The sequence below is a fragment of the Cyprinodon tularosa genome, unplaced genomic scaffold, assembly GCF_016077235.1.
Source record: "Cyprinodon tularosa strain WSP-4 unplaced genomic scaffold, ASM1607723v1 ctg67, whole genome shotgun sequence".
Lineage (NCBI taxonomy): Eukaryota > Metazoa > Chordata > Actinopteri > Cyprinodontiformes > Cyprinodontidae > Cyprinodon > Cyprinodon tularosa.
In genome coordinates, this window is record NW_024039418.1 from 334,665 (window position 1) to 359,762 (window position 25,098).

Here is a 25,098-nt window from a genome sequence, read left to right on the forward strand (position 1 = left end):
TTCATCATTTTAAGAAAAAAAAAATCATTATAGCTTAGGCAGACCTCTTTTCATAACCGTTTTTATCTCGTGAGGTTATGCATGAGAATTTAACTTGTACTGTAAAAATGCACATTCGTTTGGTTATAGTGTTAGCAACATTAGCATAGTTTGACATGGTTCATTTACCAATGTTTCCTGATCTCTTGCACTGTAGGTAAAAATTACACAACCAGCAACATTTACTGGTGATGCAACGTGAAGACTCATAGATTTCAGGTGGTTGAGATGATGATGAGATCAGGTGATGAGATGCAGGTGCGGGGAAAACAAGGCAGGCTAATCTTAGCACCCTTCCACAAATGACTTTAATGAAGAAGGAGAACCAAAATTGTGCTCTATGGAGAAGCTAACCTCGAAAAAGTCAGATGGATACTATGTAGAATTAAAATTAAAATACAGTTATCCATCTGGAAAGCCCCATGTGGAAATTTTTTTGCAAAGGGAGGGACATTCTCCCAATCAGCTCAAGTGGCACCTGTCTCCCATGTCGAGTTTTTAGCCAATCACAGCAGCAAGAGTAGCTATGACGAGAGACATTATTGATTTGTTTCATAACAACCGGAGTCAATGGAAAAGTCAAATTCTTACCAAATCGGTCAGAGGGAACGCAAAAAACATCTTTCTCGTCTCTAACTCACAAATATTGCACCAATTCATATTTATTGGAAGGTAATGAGAATGCAGCTTTATGGGCCATTTTCTGGTTTTAACAAAAAGCTCAGGCAAAAAACAAACAAAAAAATAAATAAGACACTATATCACTCTACACTGGCTGGCTTTAACTGCAGTGCAATGCCAACACACGTTTTGAACTTGAAAAGTTAGATTTCTGGGTGATGTCAACTTTACTGTTTATTGTCTACCTGTGTCAGTTCTTAAAATATAGGTATATATACTCTTATATATCCCTCTTATGACACTTATTGTTTTATGTTGAGCATTACTGCTGTTCCAAATTTATAGACTTGATTAAAAAAGAAACCCAATTTGTCTTCTTGGACAGAAAATAAAAGATGCCATCAGTTACTGTATGTGTTGCCAGTTATGCTGTAGATCTGCTGAGTCCTTGCAAACTAATTCATTTACATACCCATAGGTGGTCTGCATGCCTACCAAACTGTTTCCATTTGATGAATTATTTTGGGGTACCTATACCTATGTCTGGATATCAGGCAGAGATGTCATGAGGTTCTGTAACACTTGCGATAGTCCCTCCTCGGTGTGATCTGTCTTGCGTGACAATAATCTTCCATATAGATGCTCCTATATGCCTGCTGTGACATTTGTACTCTCCCAATGCTGTGCAGCTATCAAACTGTCTAGTGTTGGTAATGCTATCTGTTGTGATTATGAGAAGTTGTCTGTTAGTATGAAATGATGCAATAGCCACAGCAGGATGACGCTAGAGTCGGCGTTGTTGCATGGTGGTAGAATATACTGCAAAGGAGTATTTTATGTCTGCAGGTAGGTGTCAAATTTAAAACATTTATAGGCTCATTGCAAGTTTCATTTTGTATCACATTAACTACAAATCAGGGTTGTTATTTCAGGTTACTGAACATCACATTTGTGATATAATCTCTAAATAAAAGATGGATTGGAGATAGATTGTAGATTTGTACCCAATTTCTGGTTACAGGTTTTCATAAAGTTTTGGACTGATTTAATTTCTGTTTAAGGACCACAAAGAACAGCATTCATTATATCTTTTTAAAGACTTTCTGAGTAATTATTATTATTTTTTTTTTTTTAGAGGCCGGGGCAATGTCTCACTGTGTAAAGCACACAGTCAGAGATTACATTTGAAACCCATTTCACTGCAAAAAATAAAAAATCTGTATGAGTTATTTTTGCTTAAATTGAGTAAATTTTGTCTTGAATTGAGGAGACACCTTGCCAATGGAACAAGACAATTTACATTTAAAATAAGAAAAAAAAATTGCTTTGTCTTATTTCAAGTGAATATTATCTAATTGTCTTATTTTAGGAGTAGAAATACTGATTCCATTGGCAAATCGTCTTATTTACCTACTAAAATTAAGGGTAAATACACTTATTTTAAGACATTTTGTAGTTATTTCTCGATGGTTTTTGCAGTGTTGGCCCTTTTTCAACTGCCGATTAGCCCTGACTTTAGTATGAACTTTATTCTCCACTAAAGTCATTCATAAACTCAGAGATTTCCGCAAAAAAATGCCACCTTTTCTAAATCTATCATTGCTAAACACACAGAGAGGTTAAAAGGAAACAGAAAAAAAAAATAACCCAAAAAGAAAAAAACTATGAAACAATGACAAGGGAGAAAAGTTTTATTGGCTACAGTGGAGAAGCTTTCTTGGGGTTAAACGAATAATTAACGGCTTGAAAAGTTGCCAATTGCACCAGTGATGAATAAATAAATTCACAGGGCCTCTTGAAAGCGACTGTCAGTTATCAGTGATGAATATTTCCTCTAGAAGTCTCATCTGATTAAATGGCCTTTTCTTGTTTTTTTTTTCTTCTTCAACTTCAGTTACAAATGGTTCATTAATATGCATGATTTTAACCCTCATGTTTTAAACATTACAGTGTACAGGGGATTATCGAAACCATTTTCAAATCACTTTCACTCAGTTCTGTTGCGTTCATGCTCTGGGCGTTGTTGGTATTTGCTAAAATAGAGATAAATGTCTTGTCATTTGTCCTTTTATAAACTGGAAAAAGAAGAAACAAAGATGGCAAATAAAGCAAAAATCTACCTGATTTTATGTAGAACATTGTTTTTAGCCTCTTTGCCGTTTCCTGCTTATTCATTACTACTTTTCTTTTACTCCTCTTCTATACTATCTCTCTCTATCCATTCATCTGTCTGTTGAACTATAATAGGAAACCACAGTCAGATATCAAGAGCAATTGTGGCCATCAGAGTAATGGACATTAACGACAATGCCCCTGAGTTTGCCACCGAATACGAGGCCTTTCTGTGCGAAAATGGAAAACCTGGACAGGTAAGGAAAGAAATGACTCATTCATCAAAGCAGCAATCTATCACTTTCTTACTCTCTGTCCTTCTTCTCTTTCTCCCTCTCCTCCCCTGTAATGATTGGCCACAATGAATTATAGCCTATTTATTTCGCTGGGAAACCACAGAGGTGGGAGTACAGACCTTTTTCTCTAAAACAGGCCTCCCTCGACACAGTGCGCACGAAGCGAAGGGAAAATGAGCGCAGTCAGGATTGATCGGAGGGGATCATAATTCAAAACTGTCTTTCATGTCTACCTCCAGATGGCACAATGCTTTCCCTAGCCAAAAATCCTGGACAAGTACTTAGTATTCTCCTTCTCATCAATCGCCCTCATTCAGTGGAACTGTGTACGTACAATAGGGAGCTTTATTCAAAGGGGGAGAAAAAAGGAAGCAGAGAAAAAGAAAAACTGTCCTGCAGGTCCTGAATTTAAATTTCCAATCAATCATCAGGACGTACAACCTGGTAGGACCCATGATGACAGATTAATAGATGCAGGAGCCTGAAAGTGGTAGCTAGAAAGGACCTCTCAGGTAAGATACTTCAGGAATAAATAGCAGAGGTGTGAGGATACATACAGGTCACGAGAAAATGTAGACAACACTGGATTAACAAGGAGTCAAATGTTTTGGGGGAAAACAAAAAGCTGATCCCGGTTTCTCCCTTTTAATGTTGGCCAGTGTTTTAAAAAATGTGTATTTTTATGGATAATAAAGGTGATTTTATGGAGCATCGAGCCCTGTCGTCTAAAGTATGTGAGTCACGTTTGATCTGAATAGTGTTTTTGTATTGTGGGTGTGAAATTTAATGTTCTCTAATATTACTTTAGTCTTGGAATAAAACCTTGCCCCCTTATCAGTGCTGACAAGATGTAAGATTATTTTTTTAGAAATATTATTCAGTAAGTCGCTTTCAGTTTCAGGCAAGTAACATTTCGAGGTGAGGAAATCATAATTTCAATCAGTTATTAGCTCATTTGAACAACATTTAAGTCATTGGATATATTCTATGGCAGCGGTCCCCAACCTTTTTTGCACCACGGACCGCTATATGTCAGACAATATTTTCACAGATCAAGTAAAATGATACGACTTGCATAACATCAAATACAAACAACATAAAAATAAAACAACAAGCCGGTCCCATCTAGGCGTAATCGGAGACAATGAAGTGTGCTCCTGATGTCCAGTCTGCTCCATAGCTTTGTTTTGGTCGCTGTAACCGCAGAAAATCCCGCTTCACAAAGATAGGATGAGTCTTAAACTGAATTAACTTATGTCAAGAGGCACAGATGCACCGACTGATGTAATTGGGAGAGAATACCGCAATTTTTTATATTTTTCAAAATAAAACATCACTCAGACTCTGATCGTCGATAAATTATAAATATACTTTTTTCTGTGCGGCCCGGTACCAAATGACCGACGGACCGGTAACGGTCGGCCCGGTGGTTGGGGACCGCTGTTCTATGGTACTTGGGTGCATGTATTTTGGCTCATTTACAACATTATCAAATGTTTAGAGGGTGATGGCAGATCTCCCTAAATTTTTTGTTGTTTTTCAGTTCTTGAATGCTTAGTTCCAGTTTTTAAGTCAGCGTTTATTAATCCAATCAAAAGATGGAGCTTATGCTGAATCAAACTAAATGGGACTGAGCGAGATAGATTTTTGTGCATGACATTATAAAAGGTGACATTATAAAATCTTGAGTTTCAAGTCTACAGCTGAAACAATTCTTTTGATATATTGTACACCTTTGTACAACTTACATGCTTTCCTCAATCTGTCATTAAATCAGACTAAAATCTTACAGGGAAGACTTTATATCTGTCAGGATTTGGTTTTAAGGTTTTTATGAGGACCCAAATGCAGAAGCTGACAGGCAGGGGTGAGTTCTTTGGAGGTTTAATGGAAAATCAGGCAGGAAAAACAGGAATCCAAAAATCCAACTTAAAACTGTAAATCAAAACAGAAATCCAAAAAAAAAAAAACATAAGAATGGTCATGAGGTCATGAGGAGCCAGGGTAGGATAAAATAAGACAAGGAACCAGCAAAGAGGGACTGCAGAGGGAGTGTATTTATGGCTGAGTGAACAAAGGTAGGACTAACAAGCTGATAAGGAGCAGGTGTGACTAGAGCTGAAGAGGAAGCAGAGGGAAAAGAACACAAGGGGGCAGCAGAGGACAGACAGAAAAACCTAAGCAACTTAAATGAATCCAGACACACCAATAAAGCTAGAAAACAAGGAAAAACCTGGCTAAACTTGAAACTGAAAACTTAGAGAAAAACAACAGAAACAAGATCGTTACAATATTATTAAAAGATTTATATATATTTTTTTAAAAACCTGATAAAACATTTTTTAGAGAAACTTTTTTTTTTGCTCTTTATATTCAGAAGTTGACAGACATTCACAAAATTTTGGGTAAAATTCTCTTTTAAACACTGATTTAAATCAAACATGACCAATGATAGTCAGAGGGGATTGGGTTCTCCTGCATCAGACACCTGACTCGTCTTCAAATATGTACGTCTCTGCCTCTGCGTGCGTTTGCAAACTTGCTTCCTCAATTAGAGCAGTCAAGTAACCAAGTATAAATACTTAGTTACTTTTTTTAAATCGTTTCTTTGAATATTTATTGTTCCACAAGCTTTTTGACTTTCATTTCCTTTATTTGGACAAAATATCTAAACTTTTTACCCCTAACTTTTTGTAAACTAGCCATTACTTCTATACATATTATATCTACATAGATAGAAAATCAAGAGGAGACTCACACAAGATTAGATTTTAAATATGCATATTGATCATTTTTTAAGTTCTATTTCAATTTTAATGGTGTTGGTAACTTTAATGCTGCGAATACCAGAGCTTTAAAATTACTCAACTGTTCAGTTCATTCTATACTATTCTGTCTGAAATTGGAATTTATTATTTCTTATTTATGTTTTCTCTACCAATATAGAGAGCAAAAGAGGAAAACTTTATTTTTGTATATAAAACTGTTTTTATAATGTAATATTTATTATTTTCTATAATTATATATATTATATAATTATATATTATATTATTATCTATAACCATACAAAACTCTTTTACTTTTGTATTCAGGTACAATTTAGAACCTGATTTTATTTTTTTTTTTACTGAAGCAAAGAAGTTTAATCATTACTTTTACTTTCTCTTTTTTTTTACTCTTTATTTTCACTTATGTAAAGTATGCGAGTACTTTTGACTCCTCTGCTCTCAATATTTTGCAAAAAAAAATTATCATAACAGACCAAACTGACGCATTCTGGGGAGATTTAGTGAGAGTTGTCTTTTTTTTGGCTTTAATTTTACAGTAAAAGTAAATATCTAACTTTCTGTGCATATTTCATCAGGTTTGCCTTAACCACCATAATAAAGAAGTGTTCTGAAATGAAAAATACAGACTGAGTAGGCTGTGCTCTCTAATGGCTTTGCTCTATCTGCTGTTTCCTCTTGTCTGTATTCAACACAGGTGATTCAGACTGTCAGCGCTGTAGACAAAGACGACCCAATCCAGGGCCACTACTTTGACTATCGTCTGGTGCCGGAGATGCTCAACAACCCTAATTTCACCATTAAAAACAACCAAGGTGAGAAGCCAAATAAAACTCTTTAAATAAGCTGTTTTTGTGGCAGAATGAGTGAAGTACCTTTGAATTGTTCTAATGCATCTCTGAGTCTTGTCTCTACCCTGTAGCGCATTAACCATACTGGAGTGGAAATCTGGTGGATCAGTGTAGCTCACAATTAGCAGATGTGAAATTGTTTGGACACCAGCTTCTTTTTCACTCCCCAGTGCATTTTGAGGCAAACTAAATGAGTGGGATCCAAATGGTCTTGCGGCTCAATGTAGGGTGACATCCTAGGAGCTGTTTCACAACAGATGGTACAACACTTATTTGCTAAATTCTCTGATTGTTTTTTTCTTTTTTCTCCCCGTTTCTTTTGTCTTTATGCCAATCCTAGATTTCGGCCTCCTTTCCCACTCCTGGCTCAGAACAGGCTGTGTTCCAAATGACGTTGTGTAATGTTTCAGCTTGGGGCAAAAAAAAAAAAAAAAACTCTTCATATGGTACTAGCCTTCTGTTTGGTTACAGGAGCTGCAGGCTAACTTACAGCAACCTCACTCAGATGGAGGCAAGTACATAGAAATCAGGTCATAGAGTGGACTCAGTGGCTTTTTGCTGAAACAAAAACCTTTTACTTTGATACAGGTACTTAGTAGGCAGGAACATGGCATCAGGGTAATCACTGGGAAAAAAAGATAGCCTCTGGAGAAAGCATGTTTTTTTCTAACATAAGTAGGAATAGTTAAATTGAAATAAATTTATATTTTCTTGTAACGTGCAGTTATATAAAAAAAAACAATAAAAATCTGAGATTGGTTTCTGTCGATCAGCCAAATGTGGACAAAACATGAATGTGACCTGGTTGTTTTTGAAAAATAATATCTTCTTATTTTATAAAAAAAACAAAAACAAACAACCAACTTTATTCCAATACCAGGAGAAAAACTCACAATTATACAACATTTTCACTACTGTTGAGACATTATTACAAGGCACAGTTAAATTAATAATAATAATAATAAATCCAATTTGTACCGCACTTTTCATTAAGAAAAAATCTCAAAGTGCTACACAGTGCAAATAAAATCAAAGATAAAAATCAACCATTAAAATCATGTGGTCATTAACAAAAATCTCAAAGTGCTACACAGTGCAAATAAAATCAAAGATAAAAATCAACCATTAAAATCATGTGGAGGCAGAATAAATTGGGTTAGTAGCAAAAAAATAATTATTTATATCACAAATATAATCCCTATTCTCTTATTTAGGACAAGTACAGGCAAGATATAACCCAAATATTTAAACATAAATTTCATAGACCTTTCCCAGCTTGTGCAAAAAATGTTCCCCTGTAAATCACATAAATGTACATAGAATATTATCCCAAGAATATTATTTACATCAATGCAGCCATTTTCAAAGTCCAGATGAAAATCCAAAGGGCTCCAAAGGGTCGCAAATAACATCCCACTTTAATCACAGCGACGGCAGCAAGATTCCTTAATAACGTCAGATTTCCTACAGGCTGCCTCTTTGGTCTTTGTCAATGGGTCCTCAGTTCTCTGCAACTAGTTTGCAGCATGAGGCCCAATATCAGGCACTAACCCTAAGCACTAACCGTTCATTTGCACGTTCCCGCGGAGGGTCCGCCACATAAGGGCCGTCCCAATCCAAGTAGTGAGTAGGGGGAATGGCCCGTCCAGCCCTTAAATAGTGAGTCTGCATCAGTGCAGGCTTGCACAAATTTGGCAGAGGGTGTAAGGGAAAATTAATGGTGGAGGAAACACATGCATTCAAGTATAAATTCAGTTGGTTTGATGCATCTTTGTTGCACTGACAAAAAATGTAATTAATTTCAAAAGGGAAGCTCCCTTTTTAAATAGTTTTATTTGACCGTATACATTTGTCTGAAAAAAGGGATTTAAAGAGCTACAGCCAAGCACATGCGGCGTCACTTTGTTTCCTTAGCATGGACTGCTTTCCTTTTTCGTTGGATGGAAGAGGGTGTCACTTTCTCTTCTAAACAATGGAGGATGAAAACTGACAGAAATAAAATTTTAAGCAGAAATTGCTTAATACTTGAATCAGTAAAAGGTTCATTTTAGGGGTTTAAAATGCATAAATATCTAAAGAATATGAAGATCAGCTATGTTATGAAGTGTGAAAAATGAAATACATGTGATATTTAAACAAAGACCTAACATTGCAAAAAATGTTTTACCATTTATTTCAATGAATTTGTGCATATAAGTAAATTGGTGCTTTGTTCCTCCACAGAATTGCTCAACAGAAATATATAATTTATTACTTATAGTTAGTTAACTTATAAATTTGTTAGTTCCCTGTTTAATTAAACAGTACACCAAATAACTAACAGTATAATCATTAATATATTGTATGGAAATAAGTACCTTTGATTTAGAAATACCTTTATTTTTTTTATATTATACTGTTACATGTTTCACTATATTCTTCCATTTGCCTCCAAAGCTTAACAACTAAAAAGGGGAGTAAAGGAAAGAGATGCATCAGTGTTTGTTTATTTCTTTTTCCCTCTTTGTCATCAGAGTTAAGCATCAGCTGAAATAAATATTCCTTCATTGATTTGTACCACAGCAGAAAAAAAGTGTTGCGTGGTTCAGAACTGTTCTTCTGGGATGTCCATCTGTTAAGGAGAGCTGATGGAGAGATCCTCATCATTGTTCTGTCCATGTCTATCAAGCTAATAACAGCTAGCGTTCGCTTATCGTCCAAATTGCAACCTCACTTTTGCAGATGCATCAGCTATACGAACTTTTTTACATACCGTATTTTCACGACCATAAGGCGCACGGGACTAAAAGGCGCACTCTCAGTTATGTGTCCCATTTCTGTATTTAACACACACATAAGGCGCACCGGACTATAGGGCGCGTTTTTTATATACAGGTACATGTCCTCTACTACCTTTAAATACCTCTACTGCGTATTTAAAAATACAGCGGGGGCAAAACTGAGTATAACTGTGCTTTATTCATGTATTTATTAACAAGTATTAATCAAACCTGGGTGCTGGCCGTGAGACAGACACATCGCAGATGACACAGCGCTGTGGTCACTCCTAAATTAACTTAAAATCCTGAAACCTGCCGACGGAATATGTTCGCTTTTATTACCAGTATCCTGGTGCCTGCAGCTAAAATTATTTAGATGAAAAACACCTGCCAGCAGCCGCTGTGAACCTGGAGGCTGCCCAGCCTAGAGGCTGCTGTTGAAGGGATTTCTGCTGTCGGTGCACCGCTGGTATGTGGGGTTCTGAGCGCCTCTGACAGAAATAGATAATCTGGATGAACTGACTGCAATTATTAAGTTTTCAGGTGGACTTTCTCACTTAAAAAACATATTAAAACTACTTTATTCCCACTGATCACAGCAAATATAGCTGCAAGATTTAGATTATTTAGATGAAAAAACACCTGCCAGCCGCCGCGGTGAAACCGGAGGAGACCCGCCCAGAGGCTGCTGTTGAATTAAGTTTTCAGGTAGAAAAATAGAGCGGGAGCAAAACTGAGTATGTTTGTGCTTTATTCATGTATTTATTACAAAGTATTAATCAAACCCATCAAAGTCATCATCCTCTGTTTCTGAATTAAACAGCTGCGCTAAATCAGACATGCCAATTTCCCCTTCTTCGCTGTCAGTCACTTTCCGTGCAGCGCGGCTCCTCAGAAATAATGCCAGCTTTTGCGAAAGCTTGAACAACAGAGCCAGCAGACACGTTAGTCCAAGCATCTACAATCCATCCGCAAACGGTGGCGTAACTTGCCCGGCGCTGCCTTCCACTTATCCTGAAACTGTGGTCTCAGTCTGTCATCCATCGCTCCCACGCCGCTCGCAGCCTTACTTTGAACGGCCGCTTCACACCGATGTCGAGCGGTTGAAGTTCCTTTGTCAGACCTCCCGGGATAACGGCGAGCACAGCATCCATTTGATTCACCATGTTTTTCTCATCAGCTGTGAGATGGGCACGCATGGAGTCACAGATTAACAGCGATGGTGATGCGTGGAAAAAAACACCTGTTCTCCTCACATACACCTGCCTCAGCCACGCTTTCATCATCTCCTCATCCATCCAGCCCTTGTCATTTGCGTTAATATCATATGTCATCAGAGCGCTGTGTCTGTCTCTCTGTCAGCTCCCAGATCAGCTTCTCTGATTGGTTGATGCGGCGCGTCCAGCAGCAAAACTTCAATTTTTCCATCTCGAGCAGCAGCAGCGCGTTGGCGGTGCGTCAGATGCTTAAACGCTCCCGACGCGCAGTGCCTGCTGCTCAAAACGCGCTGCGGGACCTTTTGCTGCGCCTATACGCTCGTCAACCATTGACTTTGCATGTAAACTCGCTGCTTCTGCTGCACCTGCTGGGTCCGGTTCACACCGATGTCGAGCGGTTGAACAGCGAGCACAGCGTTAATTTGTTTCCCCATGTTTTTCACATCAGCTGTGAGATGGGCACGCATGGAGTTACATATTAACAGCGATGGTGATGAGTGAAAAAAAAAAACACCTGGTCTCCTTACATTCAGCCACTCTTTCATCATCTCCTCAATGAGGTGGTCTCAAAAGTCGCAGTTACATCACACATAGGGCGCACCGCACCAAAGGGCGCACCGCACATTTTTAGGGAAAATAAAGACGTTTAAGTGCGCCTTATAGTCGTGAAAATATGGTAACTCCAAAAAAACAGTGTCATTATTATTTTCTTGTATGTCTGCATTAGGAAAAGTTCCGCAGGTCTACACCTTTATTTTTTTTTTTGCTGATAAAGAGGATTAGTACGGAAGAGGATTAGGGCCACTGGGGAAAAAAAAGTTAACTGATTTTTAAATTTTATTTCAGTTGAACATGGGAAAAAAGTCAGAATTCTGACTTTTTCCCATACTATACTGAAATAAAATAAAAAAAATCTGTTAACTTTTTTTCTTTTTTTTCAGTGGCCCTAATCCTCTTCCGTAGATTAGTGCTTTTTTATTTTATTTTATTTTTTTGCAATCATGTCCGGCTTTATATGATTGCAGCTAACATTGCAACAAATTTGGTAATTTTGCCTGAATATATTGATTTGAAACAAATGAGTATTTTTGACTAATAACAGTATTTGGTGTCAATCAAATACCATTGATTGTTTTTGGCAACCCTAATCTAGTCACAACGTTCAAGAGTTTACCTAAAATAAAGCAAAAAACAGAATGGACAAAAACATTTAAAGCTGGTCAGTTGATCTCCAGTTGAATGGAACCTAAACACTGGGCAAAACAGGAATAAAAACTAGGACAATGAGGACAATGAGCGTATATGGACCAGTCAAAGCCCAGATCTGACTCATCTTATCTGACAGAGCTTGCAAGAGATCTTGGGTAGGAGTTGGAGTCTACTTCATGTTTAGAATCACATCCCAAATCACAAAGAAAACACACTATACATTTTTCAGATTTTTTTTTTTTAGAAAAGAAAATTAAAACCATTTCATTTCCTTCTATTTCATAATTAGACACTTCTTTGTGTTGATCTATTAGATCTAATTTAATTCTGAAAACAATTTCTCGACACCGAAAGAACAGCCCTGCATTAATCCCAACAACAAAGCGCCTTCATTTTGTCTGACTTTTCCAAACCACAGTAAATGTGTTGTGTTCTTCTTTGGCTCTATAAAATGCCCCAACACACAGCACTACACCTGCCACTTCTATATAATTTTGTTAATTCAAAACAGAGAAAAGCAGCCCGTTGCACCATATCCCCCTGCACTTCAGTGGCTATTTCTATTTGAAAAGGCAGCTGTGGGAGACACTTGAGTGAAGAGCATCAGGGTCTCTGTCAGCCTCTGTACGTGGCTTTTGTTTGCAATGATGAATCTAATTGTAGGGTTTACACAGTGAAGAGGTTAAGGGTTGCCAGCCATCGGGAAAATGGCTAAGGTCCTGAAACAGCCAAGGATGCAAAAGATACTAATTCATAAGAAAAAATAACCGGTTACTGGAGGTTCCAGATTTATTCCTGGAAATTTCAATACACAATGATTATGTACTCACAGACTAACACGGCCATGTGTAAAGAGCAGTTTTGCCAATAAACGATACTCTGGCTCTGTTCATCTGCCATTATGGTACCTATGATTTTAGAGTTGCCATTTCTTTTTTATTGAACTGTAGAAACAGCACACCAGGGATGGGTAGAAAAACATTACTACGGAAAGTTGAGTCTTATTGTCAGACTTGTAGTCAAAGTTTCAGGTCTAAACTATTTCTTTAGTACTTCTCCACGTTTATTTCTTGTTAGCACTTTACTAGCCTCGTGAGACCATCCTGATCTCGCGAGCTTTCAAGGTTTCACTCGCAGATTAGTCTGGAGACTCCCCGTTGAAGAAAATTTGGAGCCGTTCACCAAACGAACGTCCAATCAGAATTGGCTTTGAGGCGGTTTGAGGTGTGACGCAACGAGAAGCGCGACAGTTCAGTCTAAAGAACATGGCGGCTTCAGCCGATGAAACTAGCGTTAGCGTGGCTATCGAGCAAGTTTTATGGGAATTACAGAGTATTTCTTCACTGAAAGAAGAGCAAAACACTGCTCTGGAGGCTTTTCTCAGAGGAAAAGATGTTTTTGCTCTTCTCCCGACTGGTTTCGGCAAGAGTAGTGGGCTTGTGGTTGTGTTTTCGTCGTCGCTCTTTTAGTACATCATATGCTTGTTTGATCTGATTGGTTGATTTGGCCCGTGTATCACCAACATAGGCCAATCAGCTAACCAGTATTTTCACCCCTTCCCAAAATTACTTCAACGGAAGGTTTCCAGATGGATATGCGGAGCAAATCCACCTGGCGGAGTCAGGTTAGCACTTTACCACATATAGAACTAAAACCCCATTGAGAGCACAATCTTTTGTTTTTTTAATGCAAAATGGGGAAACATACTTTCATCTTATACTCATACATCATACTTATTATCCTGTGTTGTGAATCGAGTTTTGTACAGCGACACAAAAATTAGAAAATTCTAGTGCTTTCCTGCAGTGGCGCCACAAAGGGGTGGCCAAGGCCACCCAGTTAAAAGCCCTGGCCACCCCACCCACTGATGTAAATTGTAGTAATATTAGTTTAGCATTTCATCCCATTATGCACAGCCAGTGACGTAACATTAAAAATCACACAATAAACCAAGATATGAGTAGGTGTTTACTGAAGTCTTTATCATTTCTACAGGCAGGTTTAGAACAATAGCAGATTTAAACCCTCAAATTATGGCTTTTAGTTTTAGTGGCCACCCCAACATTTATCTGGCCCCCCTATGGAACATTTCTGGAGCCGCCATTGCTTTCCTGAAAGGCATATAGGAGATTTTTAACATATAACTACCACATATAAAACAGTTGCCCTTTCATTGTGCTGGCATTATGACAGCTAATAGTAACACCATGACATTTTATCTAAGAATGTTTGATCAAAACATATGAGCTAACCAAGAGATGACCTAAAAGGGCTCACAGTATACTGTATTTAATCTCTGACAAAGATACATAACATAGTCAAAAACATGATATAGTAAAACTAAAATGCTATTGTGGTAAAAGTGAAAATCTGTACCAATTGTTCACTGTAACTGGGAAAGTAAAAATACTGAGTATTTTTCTACATTAAGAAACCAAGAAACTATTTTCTGTTGTTCCCCTTATTTCAATTGGGTAACAACAATGAAGGTAGAATATGTTAAAACATAGAAAGCACAAGAGGGAAAAAAACACAAAAGTGCAATGTGTTGAAATAACTTAGAAGCAAATCAAATTAAATTAAACTTTTCCACCAATCATGCAGCATGGTTTAGCTGTTACTTGGGTTTATCCGATGTTGTAGGAAGAAGGTTCTGGGTTTGATTTCCGGCCCGGGGTCTTTCTGCATGGAGTTTGCATGTTCTCCCTGAGCATGCGTGGGTTCTCTCCGGGTACTCCGGCTTCCTCCCACAGTCCAAAAACATGACTGTTAGGTTGATTGGCTTCTCTAAATTGCCCTTAGGTGTGAGTGTGTGGGAATTGTTATTTGTCCTGTCTGCCCTGCAATGGACTGGCGACCTGTCCATGGTGTACCCCGCCTCTCGCCCATTGACTGCTGGAGATAGGCACCAGCACCCTTCGCGACCCCACAAGCGTGTAAGAAAATGGATGGATGGATGTATCAGTATACGTAGCTTTCTCTCCTCTATCAAGGAACAAAAGCAATTAAAATTTCTGTTCTGAAAGAGTCGTCCATCCATTTTCTGTCACGCTTATCCCAAATGGGGTCGCGAGGGGTGCTTGTGCCAATCTCATGCTGTCTATAGGTGAGAGGCGGGGTCCCTCCTGGACAGGTTGCTCTTAATGAGTCACCATTAAAAAAAAAAAAAAGAACGCTGAAAAAATGTAGTAAACAATGTGATGAATAATAACCACTGATCATTAAGGAGTGGGGACCTAAACGGACAGGGTGCCATTCTTTTTCTTCTCTTGTACAAATGCTATTTTTACATGAATTAATTTCTTAATGATAAAATCTGGTCATATTTTAATTTCTGTCTCAGAATGTCTCAGAGTTTTTAGCAAAGCAATAGAAGTAAAATCTTTAGATCTCCACTTTAATTGAAATAAAACTTAAAGTCTTCGTTACAAAATGGCCATTTAAGTAATGATCCTCAAAAATATACATTTACTTCAGTAGGCCAAGTATTAATAAAAGAGTGTTAAAAATGTGATAGCAAACAGAAGATGTTTACATGGGCCATCTTGGCTGGTTATTTAGGGGGGTTTGCTTCAGTAACCTACTGGACGATACATTCATGTTAATTATTTGCTATGTTTTTATTTAAAATAAGGTTTCATGTCTAGATCTATAGAAGAAGTATTGTTTTAATCAAAGTAGCATCTAAATTTTCAATTAATGTTTTATTTTCTTTGTATGAATTAGCCACATGTACATTAACTGGGACAAAAGCACAACAACTTTTAAGAAAATAAAAAGGTTAGATGTAAAAAAAAGTTTTTTAGCAGGTAAAGACTTGATTGAGATATAAAGTTAAATGTACAAAGAAATCTGTTCTCACTCTCCTTTCTTTATACATTTTATTGCAATAAAACTATGGCCTTTTAGCATCTTTGCACGATGTAATGTAGATATTTTTACCTAGTGACACTTTTCTGTCAGCGTTGTCATCTGTAGCCTCAAACATGATGAGTTTTTTATATCTAAAATCCTAATTTAAACAAACCTGTGCTCTTAACTTTGTGACAGCATTAAAATGTACTCTGTGTGCCTTTGAACCTAATATTTTAGTGGAATAAACACCGTTATTACGGCCTTTTATGTGAAAGAGGAGTAAAGCTGCATTCTTGTAAGTGCGGTGAGTTCAGTGTCTTTGAAGGTAACCTACACAGCCGCCTTGTTCTTTGAGCTGCTGACTCTCTCTGGTTGGGCTGACAGACAAGAGATTTTTTTTATTATTCTATTTTTACAAACGGTGTTTAAAAAAGAAAGCTGGAGTGACCTGCATACCAGCACGTACCCTGATAGTTTACTAGAATAGAGTTTCTACTTGCCTGCTCTGTGTGGATTGCTAAAAAATTCAAATGAAGTAGGACATGCTGGTGCTCACAAAGCAGAGCGCACCACTTAGTGGCAGCACTTGTAAGAAAATAAATCTGAGCATATGTTCACATCAATTACAGATTGTGCGAAGCAAGTGATTCTATCATGAAGCGTTCCATCTTTTGATTAAGTTCTTTTTGTCAATGAAGAAGCCCCAACGTGGCTCTTTTTTCTCTCTATAATAAGACCCTCTGATTTCCATCCTCCTTCCCTAACACACCCTAAAGCAATGAGGCAAAGGTTAGACTATCAGACATCTTGTAGGTTTTCAATAAGATCACCAGAAGTAGATTCTTGTGGGAAGGGAAGTGTTTGATAATGTGAGCCGGGTAAGAAGTGCCAGCTAATGAGCAGACAGCTTCACAGAAGTGTCATCAAAGAGCAGCTGGCACCTTTCTGGGTCGACATGTGCCAGTGTCGCCTGCCGTGGTCCCTTCATTTCTAGAGTTTTTAAAGAGAAGTAAAAGCAAACTTGGAGCCACCTTCCTTTGGTTTGTCTAAATTCCAGGTAATTCCCCAAATGAGAATCAAGAAGAAAGAAAGTAAGTCGTCTATAGCATTGAGATGTGAGAACGCTTAAAAGCCTGGCGACGACTGATTAATTTACGCCTGATTTTCACACAATTTGATAACAGGATTTTAGTCTGTCACCACAAATAATAATGGGCTTTTCACACACCCTTCTGAAAATTAATTTCTAAATTCACACTCTCTCTCTTTCTCTCTTTGACAGACAATTCAATCAGTGTTCTCGCCAAGCATGATACCTTTCGGCGACAGAAGCAAGAGATGTACTTCCTGCCAATCATTGTGACAGACAACGGTAACCCACCCATGAGCAGTACCAACACCTTAACCATCCGGGTCTGTGGGTGCAGCAGAGATGGAATTGTCCAGTCCTGTAACGTGGAAGCCTATGTCCTTCCCATCGGTCTTAGCATGGGGGCTCTCATCGCCATCTTGGCTTGCATCATACTTTTGTTAGGTGAATTATTTATTCTTTCTTTTATTTACATACACTTTATGACAACGTATGCTTTGTCACATTACACCCTCACACTTCACTGTATCTTGAGACATAGGTTTAGATTTTATGTGCAGAGCGATAGAAAAGTAATTCTCAAGTGAAGTAAAAGTTATTTATATATCACTTTAAAAAAGCAAAGTTAACAAAATGTCAAACAAAATTAAACCATTAAATGCAGGAAAGAAGATTCAGTGATAGAAAATATATGTGTCGGCTGTTTGTGTATTTTTGAATTGTGCGCATGCATCAGTGCCCCCTCCTTCGCAGAAGGTATCCACGCCTAGAGAAGCAGCAAAGTGCTAGCCTTGTGAGACCATCCTGATCTCGCAAGCTTTCAAGATTTCACTCGCAGATCAGTCTGGAGACTCTCCGTTGAAGAAAATTTGGAGCTGTTCACCAAACGAACGTCCAATCAGCGTTGGCTTTGAGGCGGGTTGAGGTGTGACGCAACGAGAAGCGCGACAGTTCAGTCTAAAGAACATGTCGGCTTCAGCCGATGAAACTAGCGTTAGCGTGGCTATCGGGCAAGTTTTATCGGAATTACACTGTATTTCTTCACCGAAAGAAGAGCAAAACACTGCTCTGAAGGCTTTTCTCAGAGGAAAAGATGTTTTTGCTCTTCTCCCGAAGAGTTTGATCTATCAATTGGCTCCTCTTCGTCGTCGCTCTGTTACTTCATATGCTTCGTTGATCTGATTGGTTTATTTGGCCCGTCTATAACCAACATAGGCCAATCAGCTACACCAGTATTTTCGCCCCTTCCCAAAATTACTTCTACGGCAGGATTTGCTCTGCATATCCATCTGGTGGAGTCAGGTTAGCAAAGTGCCAGGATTCACCTAGTCTACACCTAGGCTACCAACACGGAATGCAGGCTGCACATCCTATGTTGTCAACATATCACTTGACACGTTTTCAACTGTGCATGTTTCAAAATAAAAAAAATACAGCACTTAATACAGAATCAGTCATTGGTGCTCCAGTTTACACAAAAGAGTGAACAAATAGCTCAACAAGAAGCAGCAGCAGCAAACGAGCATAAGAGTACTTTATTCAGCTTAATGGCGGACCGCTAGCCAAACAGCATATGAGTAACGCTTGGAGACTACGTAAATAACATCATGATGGCACTTATACAAAATGTTTGATTGACATACAAGTAGCCAATAAATTTTCGACAGTAGATAAAGTAGATTGACAGATGTTTTATAGGCCCCACCATGGCCAGATTTTATGGATTTTTATTTTGTTTTTTTGGATACGGTAAGTCCAAGAATGGCATCCATCAATTAGGTCATTTTAGATGAATCTGGAGACTACATTTCTTTAAGAAAAAAAGCATATTATTAAAACATCAGGAAATAATTTAAACATAAAACACAGAGTAAAGTAATACTACGATTAACTCACATTGGGTCAATTTTTTTTTTTTAATAGAGACTGAAAAACTGAAATTGTCGAAGCCCGGTTTTTAAGCTTAACCAGGTTTTCTTTTTTTTCTTTCTTGTTCTTCTCCCAATTTTTTTTGGACAGTAATAGTAGTACTGTTTGTGACCCTGAGGAGACACAAGAATGAGCCCCTAATTATCAAGGACGATGAAGATGTGAGAGAGAACATTATCCGATACGACGATGAGGGAGGTGGTGAGGAGGACACCGAGGCGTTTGACATCGCCACACTGCAGAACCCAGACGGCATCAACGGCTATCTGCCGCGCAAGGACATCAAGCCAGACCTCCAGTTTATGCCCCGAGCAGGGCAGCACTCTGGTCCGAACGGTGTGGACGTGGACGAGTTCATCAACGTGCGGCTTCACGAGGCGGATAACGATCCAACAGCTCCACCTTACGACTCCATCCAGATCTATGGGTATGAGGGCAGGGGATCCATCGCTGGATCCCTCAGTTCACTGGAGACGGCATCATCAGACTCAGACCAGAACTATGACTATCTGAGAGAATGGGGCCCACGGTTCAGGAGACTTGGGGAGCTCTACTCTGTGGGTGAAAGTGACCGTGAGACCTGACCTTGGGTTTGTTAGAGAAAAAAAAGACCTTTCAATTTCTTTTTTTCTTTCAACATATTTGTGTATTAAACACTAGGATTTGCTGGCTCATTGAAACATGTGAAAAAAAAAAAAACATTAATAAGAAGAGCAGCCACCTTTTTGTATTCTTTTTAGAGTGAGGTTTAGCAGTCGTCATCCACTACGTCAAGCGCAATGTACTTGTTGAGCCAAACAATGTCTTTATTAGGAGATTCTTGTGGAGTGTAACTTAGATTCAGTGTGGAGTGTCTAGCAGTACTTCGGGTGTTTGTGATTTGCCGTGGCTGCAAGTAGCAGGCAAAACCCTGGCATTTCTGGTAGTTACCACATGAATAAAAACTGTTGGTTTCTTGACGATCGAACGGTCACCATTACCCAGTACTCCCAGGACACCGAGCTGGACTACAGAAGCTGCAGTTGGACTATCAGTGTCTCCCAAAGCCACCTAACTGAGAGGGGAAGGGAATGATAAAGCAATACTTGGTCTACATTAAAATGATGAATGTATGTATGGTTTTAAAATGCAGCAAAAGGACTAACCAGTATTGGCTTTAAGGTTAAATTGTCATAATTTGATATGTTCTCCGGTGGCCACATTTATAGACTGATAGCCTTGAGAGGCTTGCTTTATACAACTCTTTGTATTTACATGCTACAGGTGTGGGTCGCAAGTGTTACTAGCCTATAAAAGACTGACATAAAGACAAAAAACAGAAATGTAGAAACTTTGAGGCCTTCTTTTTACAGAAGCAACATTAAATACAATTGTAATCTACTGTTTTTTGACAACAGATGTGTTGGTTCCTCATTTCCGTTCTGTTTTTGGATATCTGTTCTTAAGTCTTAATTTTTCCCCTTGTGCTATTTGAAATGAGTGTGTTTAGATTATTTGACATTCCTTGTTTTTTCAAACATTCAATCACTGTTTTATAACAACCGAATCGTGGCATGAGTTCCTGCGGGTGATTATTAGGCATGGACTTTCTAACAAACGTCAACACGGTTTGTAATTTTCCGCAACACATCTTCTACAGTTTCAATTCCTCTTAATATGAAACCAGAGAAGGTTATGGAGTATCCGTACCCAAGTTTTGACTGGATCTATGGAGCATTGAGTAATGCAACACTGCTCCCTCCCACATATTGCTGTGCACTGCCGGTTAGCTGGGTAAAATAGGGCTCCTGAACCCTTATATAACTCATATAGCAAGCAAAGAAAATATTTTTCTTCCTACATTTTTTCCTAATAGGGCAAGTGACTTAAGATTGAAACCAGATGTCAGTAACAACCCGAGTAATCCAACACAATTATTAATAATTATGGTTATACATGACATTATGCTTAAGGCAAAATGAAAGGGAAAAAAATGAAATGTCTATTAGTATTTATAAAACTTTCCTTTTCCCTCTGAGACATAAATAGAGGATGGTTCTAGTCCTAACTAGTCCTAACTTATGGCCTTTCTTTGCAAGGCCATCATGGGTCAAAACAAAACTAAAGACTTTTGCAACGTTATTATTGCAAAGCATTCTAAAAACAAATAGGTTGATCTCAAAGTGCAAAGAACATTAACTCAGTGTAAATCAGTAACAATCTGGTAATTACTGTAGTACATGTGGTAAAACAGCCAAAGAAATATCAGAAAATTTGGGTAGTTCAATTAAGCACTCGGAAAAATTAGTTGAATCAATATTCTAATGCCAAAAATTGTACTCTTTGGATGTCTTTTTACAGTCTCTTTTTGGAGAAGAACTTTGTCTTTTCTATATCCTAAATGATACCATACCAACAGAAAGATTTAGAGTACTGACAGAACCCAAATAACATCAATCCATCCATCCACCTTCTCCTGCTTATTCCGTCAGGGTCGCTGTGAGGCCGGTGCCTATCTCCAGCAGTCTATGGGCGAGAGGCGGGGTACACCCTGAACAGGTTGCCAGTTTTTCGCGGGGCAACAAAGTGACACACAAAGACACACAACCATGCACACACAATTTAGAAAAGATAATTATCCTTACAGCCATGGTTTTGGACTGTGGGAGGAAGCTGGGGTACCCGGAGAGAACCCACGCATGCACAGGGAGAACATACAATCTAACCAAATATCAGAAAAGGGATTTACTTATAACATAGGTGATAGAGAAACAGAAAATAAACAGCAAGAATGTTTTGTTAATCATTTTGAAACTGACTGAATCATACAGGTATATATAAAAGGCTCTAAGAACCAATATGATTTGAAAATAAAAGTACACTAAAGAAAAGGTCATCTAAACAATGTGTTTAATTAGTTTCTCCATTCAGGAGACATTGTAAGATTGTCTTTAAAAAAATATGCTTGTCTTATGCATTAGCATTAGTTTGCATATTTTCATGTATAATGGGCTGCAGGGCTCCGGGTACTATTACATCCTTCAACACACAATGGATAAAAAGTATCTATTTATACAGTCTTATATGTTACCAAAATGTCTTTATGTATTAATAAAATAAACCAGAGCACATTCTGTAAGATTATGAATCTTTTTCTGAGAAGATTCTAGTCAAATTAAGTGCAATGCGATAAGACAGTTGCACCTAAAAATTCATGGCATAAATTCTCAAAACAAGAACTCTTACTACTCTTGCTTAGTATATTAATTGCATTAAAAGATCAACACAAATGTTTTTGCCTAATCTAAGATTTTAAGATCTGGTGTGATGGAAAATTGCTGCAGCAATGGAAGTTGGTAGCCTCGTGAGACCATCCTGATCTCGCGAACTTTCAAGGTTTCACTCGCAGATCAGTCTGGCTACTTTCCGTTAAAGAAAATTTGGAGCCAATCAGCGTTGGCTCTGAGGCGGGTTGAGGTGTTTCGCAACGAGAAGCGTGACAGTTCAGTCTAAAGAAAATGGCGGCTTCAGCCGATGAAACTAGCATTAGCGTTGCTATCGAGCAAGTTTTATCGGAATTACAGAGTATTTCTTCACTGAAAGAAGAGCAAAACACTGCTCTGCAGGCTTTTCTCAGAGGAAAAGATGTTTTTGCTCTTCTCCCGACTGGTTTCGGCAAGAGTTTGATCTATCAATTGGCTCCTCTACTTCGTCGCTCTGTTAGTACGTCATATGCTTCGTTGATCTGATTGGTTTATTTGGCCCATCTATCACCAACATAGGCCAATCAGCTAACCAGTATTTTCGCCCCTTCCCAAAATTACTTATATTTGCAGAGCAAATCCATCTGGCGGAGTCAGGTTAGGAAGTTGGCTGCTTACTCCAAAATTGAGTTCAACTATAAATGTTACGAAATATCTGGTGTAATCTCTGCTGTGCCTGGTTGTGTGTCTGACGGACTGCCAACCTGTCAATGGAGCACTAAACCCAAACCAAAATCGCAGCTGTGATATGACTCCAGTAATGATAATTATTTTATTTTGCAATTAAAATTTTTGCCCACACTTTATTGATTCAATGGTATTGGTTTCTTTGTCTGTGTATATTACTTGGGTTGTTACCAACTAATTATATGGCTTTAATGCCAGTAACCTCTTTAGAAATATATTAAGAGAGATAAAATATTGCTTTAATTTCCCCCAATATAAAATAGACAACCTAAGATTCAAGAGTAATAATTCCATTTCTCAACATGGACGGCATAACACCATGAAACTATGGTATTCTACTCACACTTTTTGTATCACCACAGTCTCATACAGCCCATGCCTAATGATAGCCTAAATGTAAGCAGGTACACTAGAGCTCTAAAGTTGCTCAAACTGATGGACTTTATTTACAGTAATATTGTACCAGAAAATATCTGACACATACAGATTGAAGATATAATGTGATCCTACCATATTTAAGGTTATAGTAACTGAACCTCTGAGCACAACTATCCAATCAGGACCAAGGAGAATAACTTCCTTCCATCATCAAGTCTCATTTAGCAAACACAGATCTCGAGAAACTTAAGAAACTGATTAAAATCATGTCCACATTGTGCTTACACTGTATGATACCAATAAAAAAAGTCTTGTACTGTACATAGAGTTACCGCTAACGTCATTAGCTTTCAATGAGGTGGTAGGTTTTGTCTCTGCACGTTAGCTCTTGCACATAATGACAATTCAATGGCACTACAGCTGCGTGCATTCTCAGTTTGTACTGATACATTATTCTGGCAGTTCTTAGTAGACAAAACAATATATATGGGATAGTTCTACATGCAGATCATATTTTCTAATGTGCTTAAATGCTTATAAATGTGTATGTTCAATTATTTACTCCCTGTACTGTAATCTAAGATACCCTGTATTGTTTCCTACTTTGTGAAATATATTTTTATAAATATTGCTGAATGTGTTGGATTCTTTACATCTTTTGCTCTTCAGTTTCAGTTAAAGGTCACCTACAACGAAACAAGCGGTTTGTTGATTCCTGACAGCTTATGATTAAACATTTACAACAGTTTAACTCATATGACATGAGAAGTACGCTAACCATTTACTGATCGGGCATAACATGACAGGTGAGGCAATTACGACTACATCATTGGACATGTTAGAAGGTAGGACATAAAATGGGTTGACAGTGATTTTTTTTTCTCTGAGATAATGTGAGGTGCACACATTTATAATTTTAGCCAAGTTTTGTCTGTACAGATATATCCCTAAAGCTACACGTTTGTGGGATACTTCCAGTCTGCAGGGTTAGAATCAAGGGTAAAGTAAATGAGCCTCTGGACAGTGTTTGGCGTCATAAATTCCAACATCTTAACCGGGATGAGGTTCTTCTTTTTTGCTTCGCACTGTTTTCACCCCAACAGATCGGTGCATTACCTGCGTTAAAGAGGCTTCTTCACCGATCCGTCAGCCAAGCTTCAACTCCATTGTGTCCTGACCTATGAAAAGTATCCTCAGATATTTGGATTCCGTTACTTTACACAGAGAGGGTTTGGACAAGCCACCATTTTCTCATTGAGAACCACAGACTTGGACTTGAAGATGCTGATCTTCATTGCCGCTTCTTTACGCTGAGTTGTGAACCACCCAGGTCTCTCCGTAGATCTCGGCTAGAGGGACTAAATAATTGAACTACATACATTTCAATGCTATCAATCAAGGCTCACAATTCCAACTCTCGTCTCACAATGGTGATGTTTGTCTAAGAAAAATAGTTTTACTGTGCATTTTCTTTTACAGTGTTGTTTTAAATAAAACTAAAAAAATGAAGGTGATGAACTTGATGAGCTTTAGGCATTCTGCGATAGGATTAGTTTAATATGCGTTTTTTTTTATCTGCTATAAGCTGTTTTGAACGAACTTTAAAAAACGAAATCTATCAGTTTGACAAATTTTCTAATTTTTATTTAATTAAAATGTATTATTTTCATATAAAATAATTCAAAGTATATAATTTAATGTAAATTTACATTATATAAAAAAATAATAGCTTTATTTTATCTATTATCTTTATTCCAAAGACTTTAAACATCAAGTTGTTAAACCCAATATTGAACTATTAAACAAATTTATTTATTGACTATATTAGGTTATGTATCAAGACCTCAGTGTTCTCAGTAGAGCCCCTAACTATCTAATACAGACATTGAAAAGGACAGGTATTTTATTTTGCAACAGCAACTTTACTGATGGTGTTGCATCACTGACCAGGCCATTTATAAAATGGTCAACCAACGTCTTATTACTCATCATATATGAGCTACATCATGCTGCCATGCAATACTACC

General features: G+C 37.9%; 1 protein-coding gene across 2 annotated transcripts in view; it reads left to right on the forward strand.

Moving 5' to 3' along the window:
• Nucleotides 1-19,472, forward strand: part of cdh8 (cadherin 8) — a 260,812-nt gene extending 241,340 nt beyond the window's left edge. Inside the window, exons 9-12 of one of the 2 annotated variants that reach the window (XM_038267329.1) lie at nt 2,908-3,029; nt 6,552-6,669; nt 17,028-17,279; nt 18,855-19,472. In XM_038267329.1, the coding sequence (XP_038123257.1) occupies nt 2,908-3,029; nt 6,552-6,669; nt 17,028-17,279; nt 18,855-19,348 (986 nt within the window). In that variant the 3' untranslated portion in view covers nt 19,349-19,472. The remainder of the gene's footprint in view (nt 1-2,907; nt 3,030-6,551; nt 6,670-17,027; nt 17,280-18,854) is intronic. The other variant, XM_038267331.1, reaches the window with a different exon arrangement.
• Nucleotides 19,473-25,098: the final 5,626 nt, after the last annotated feature.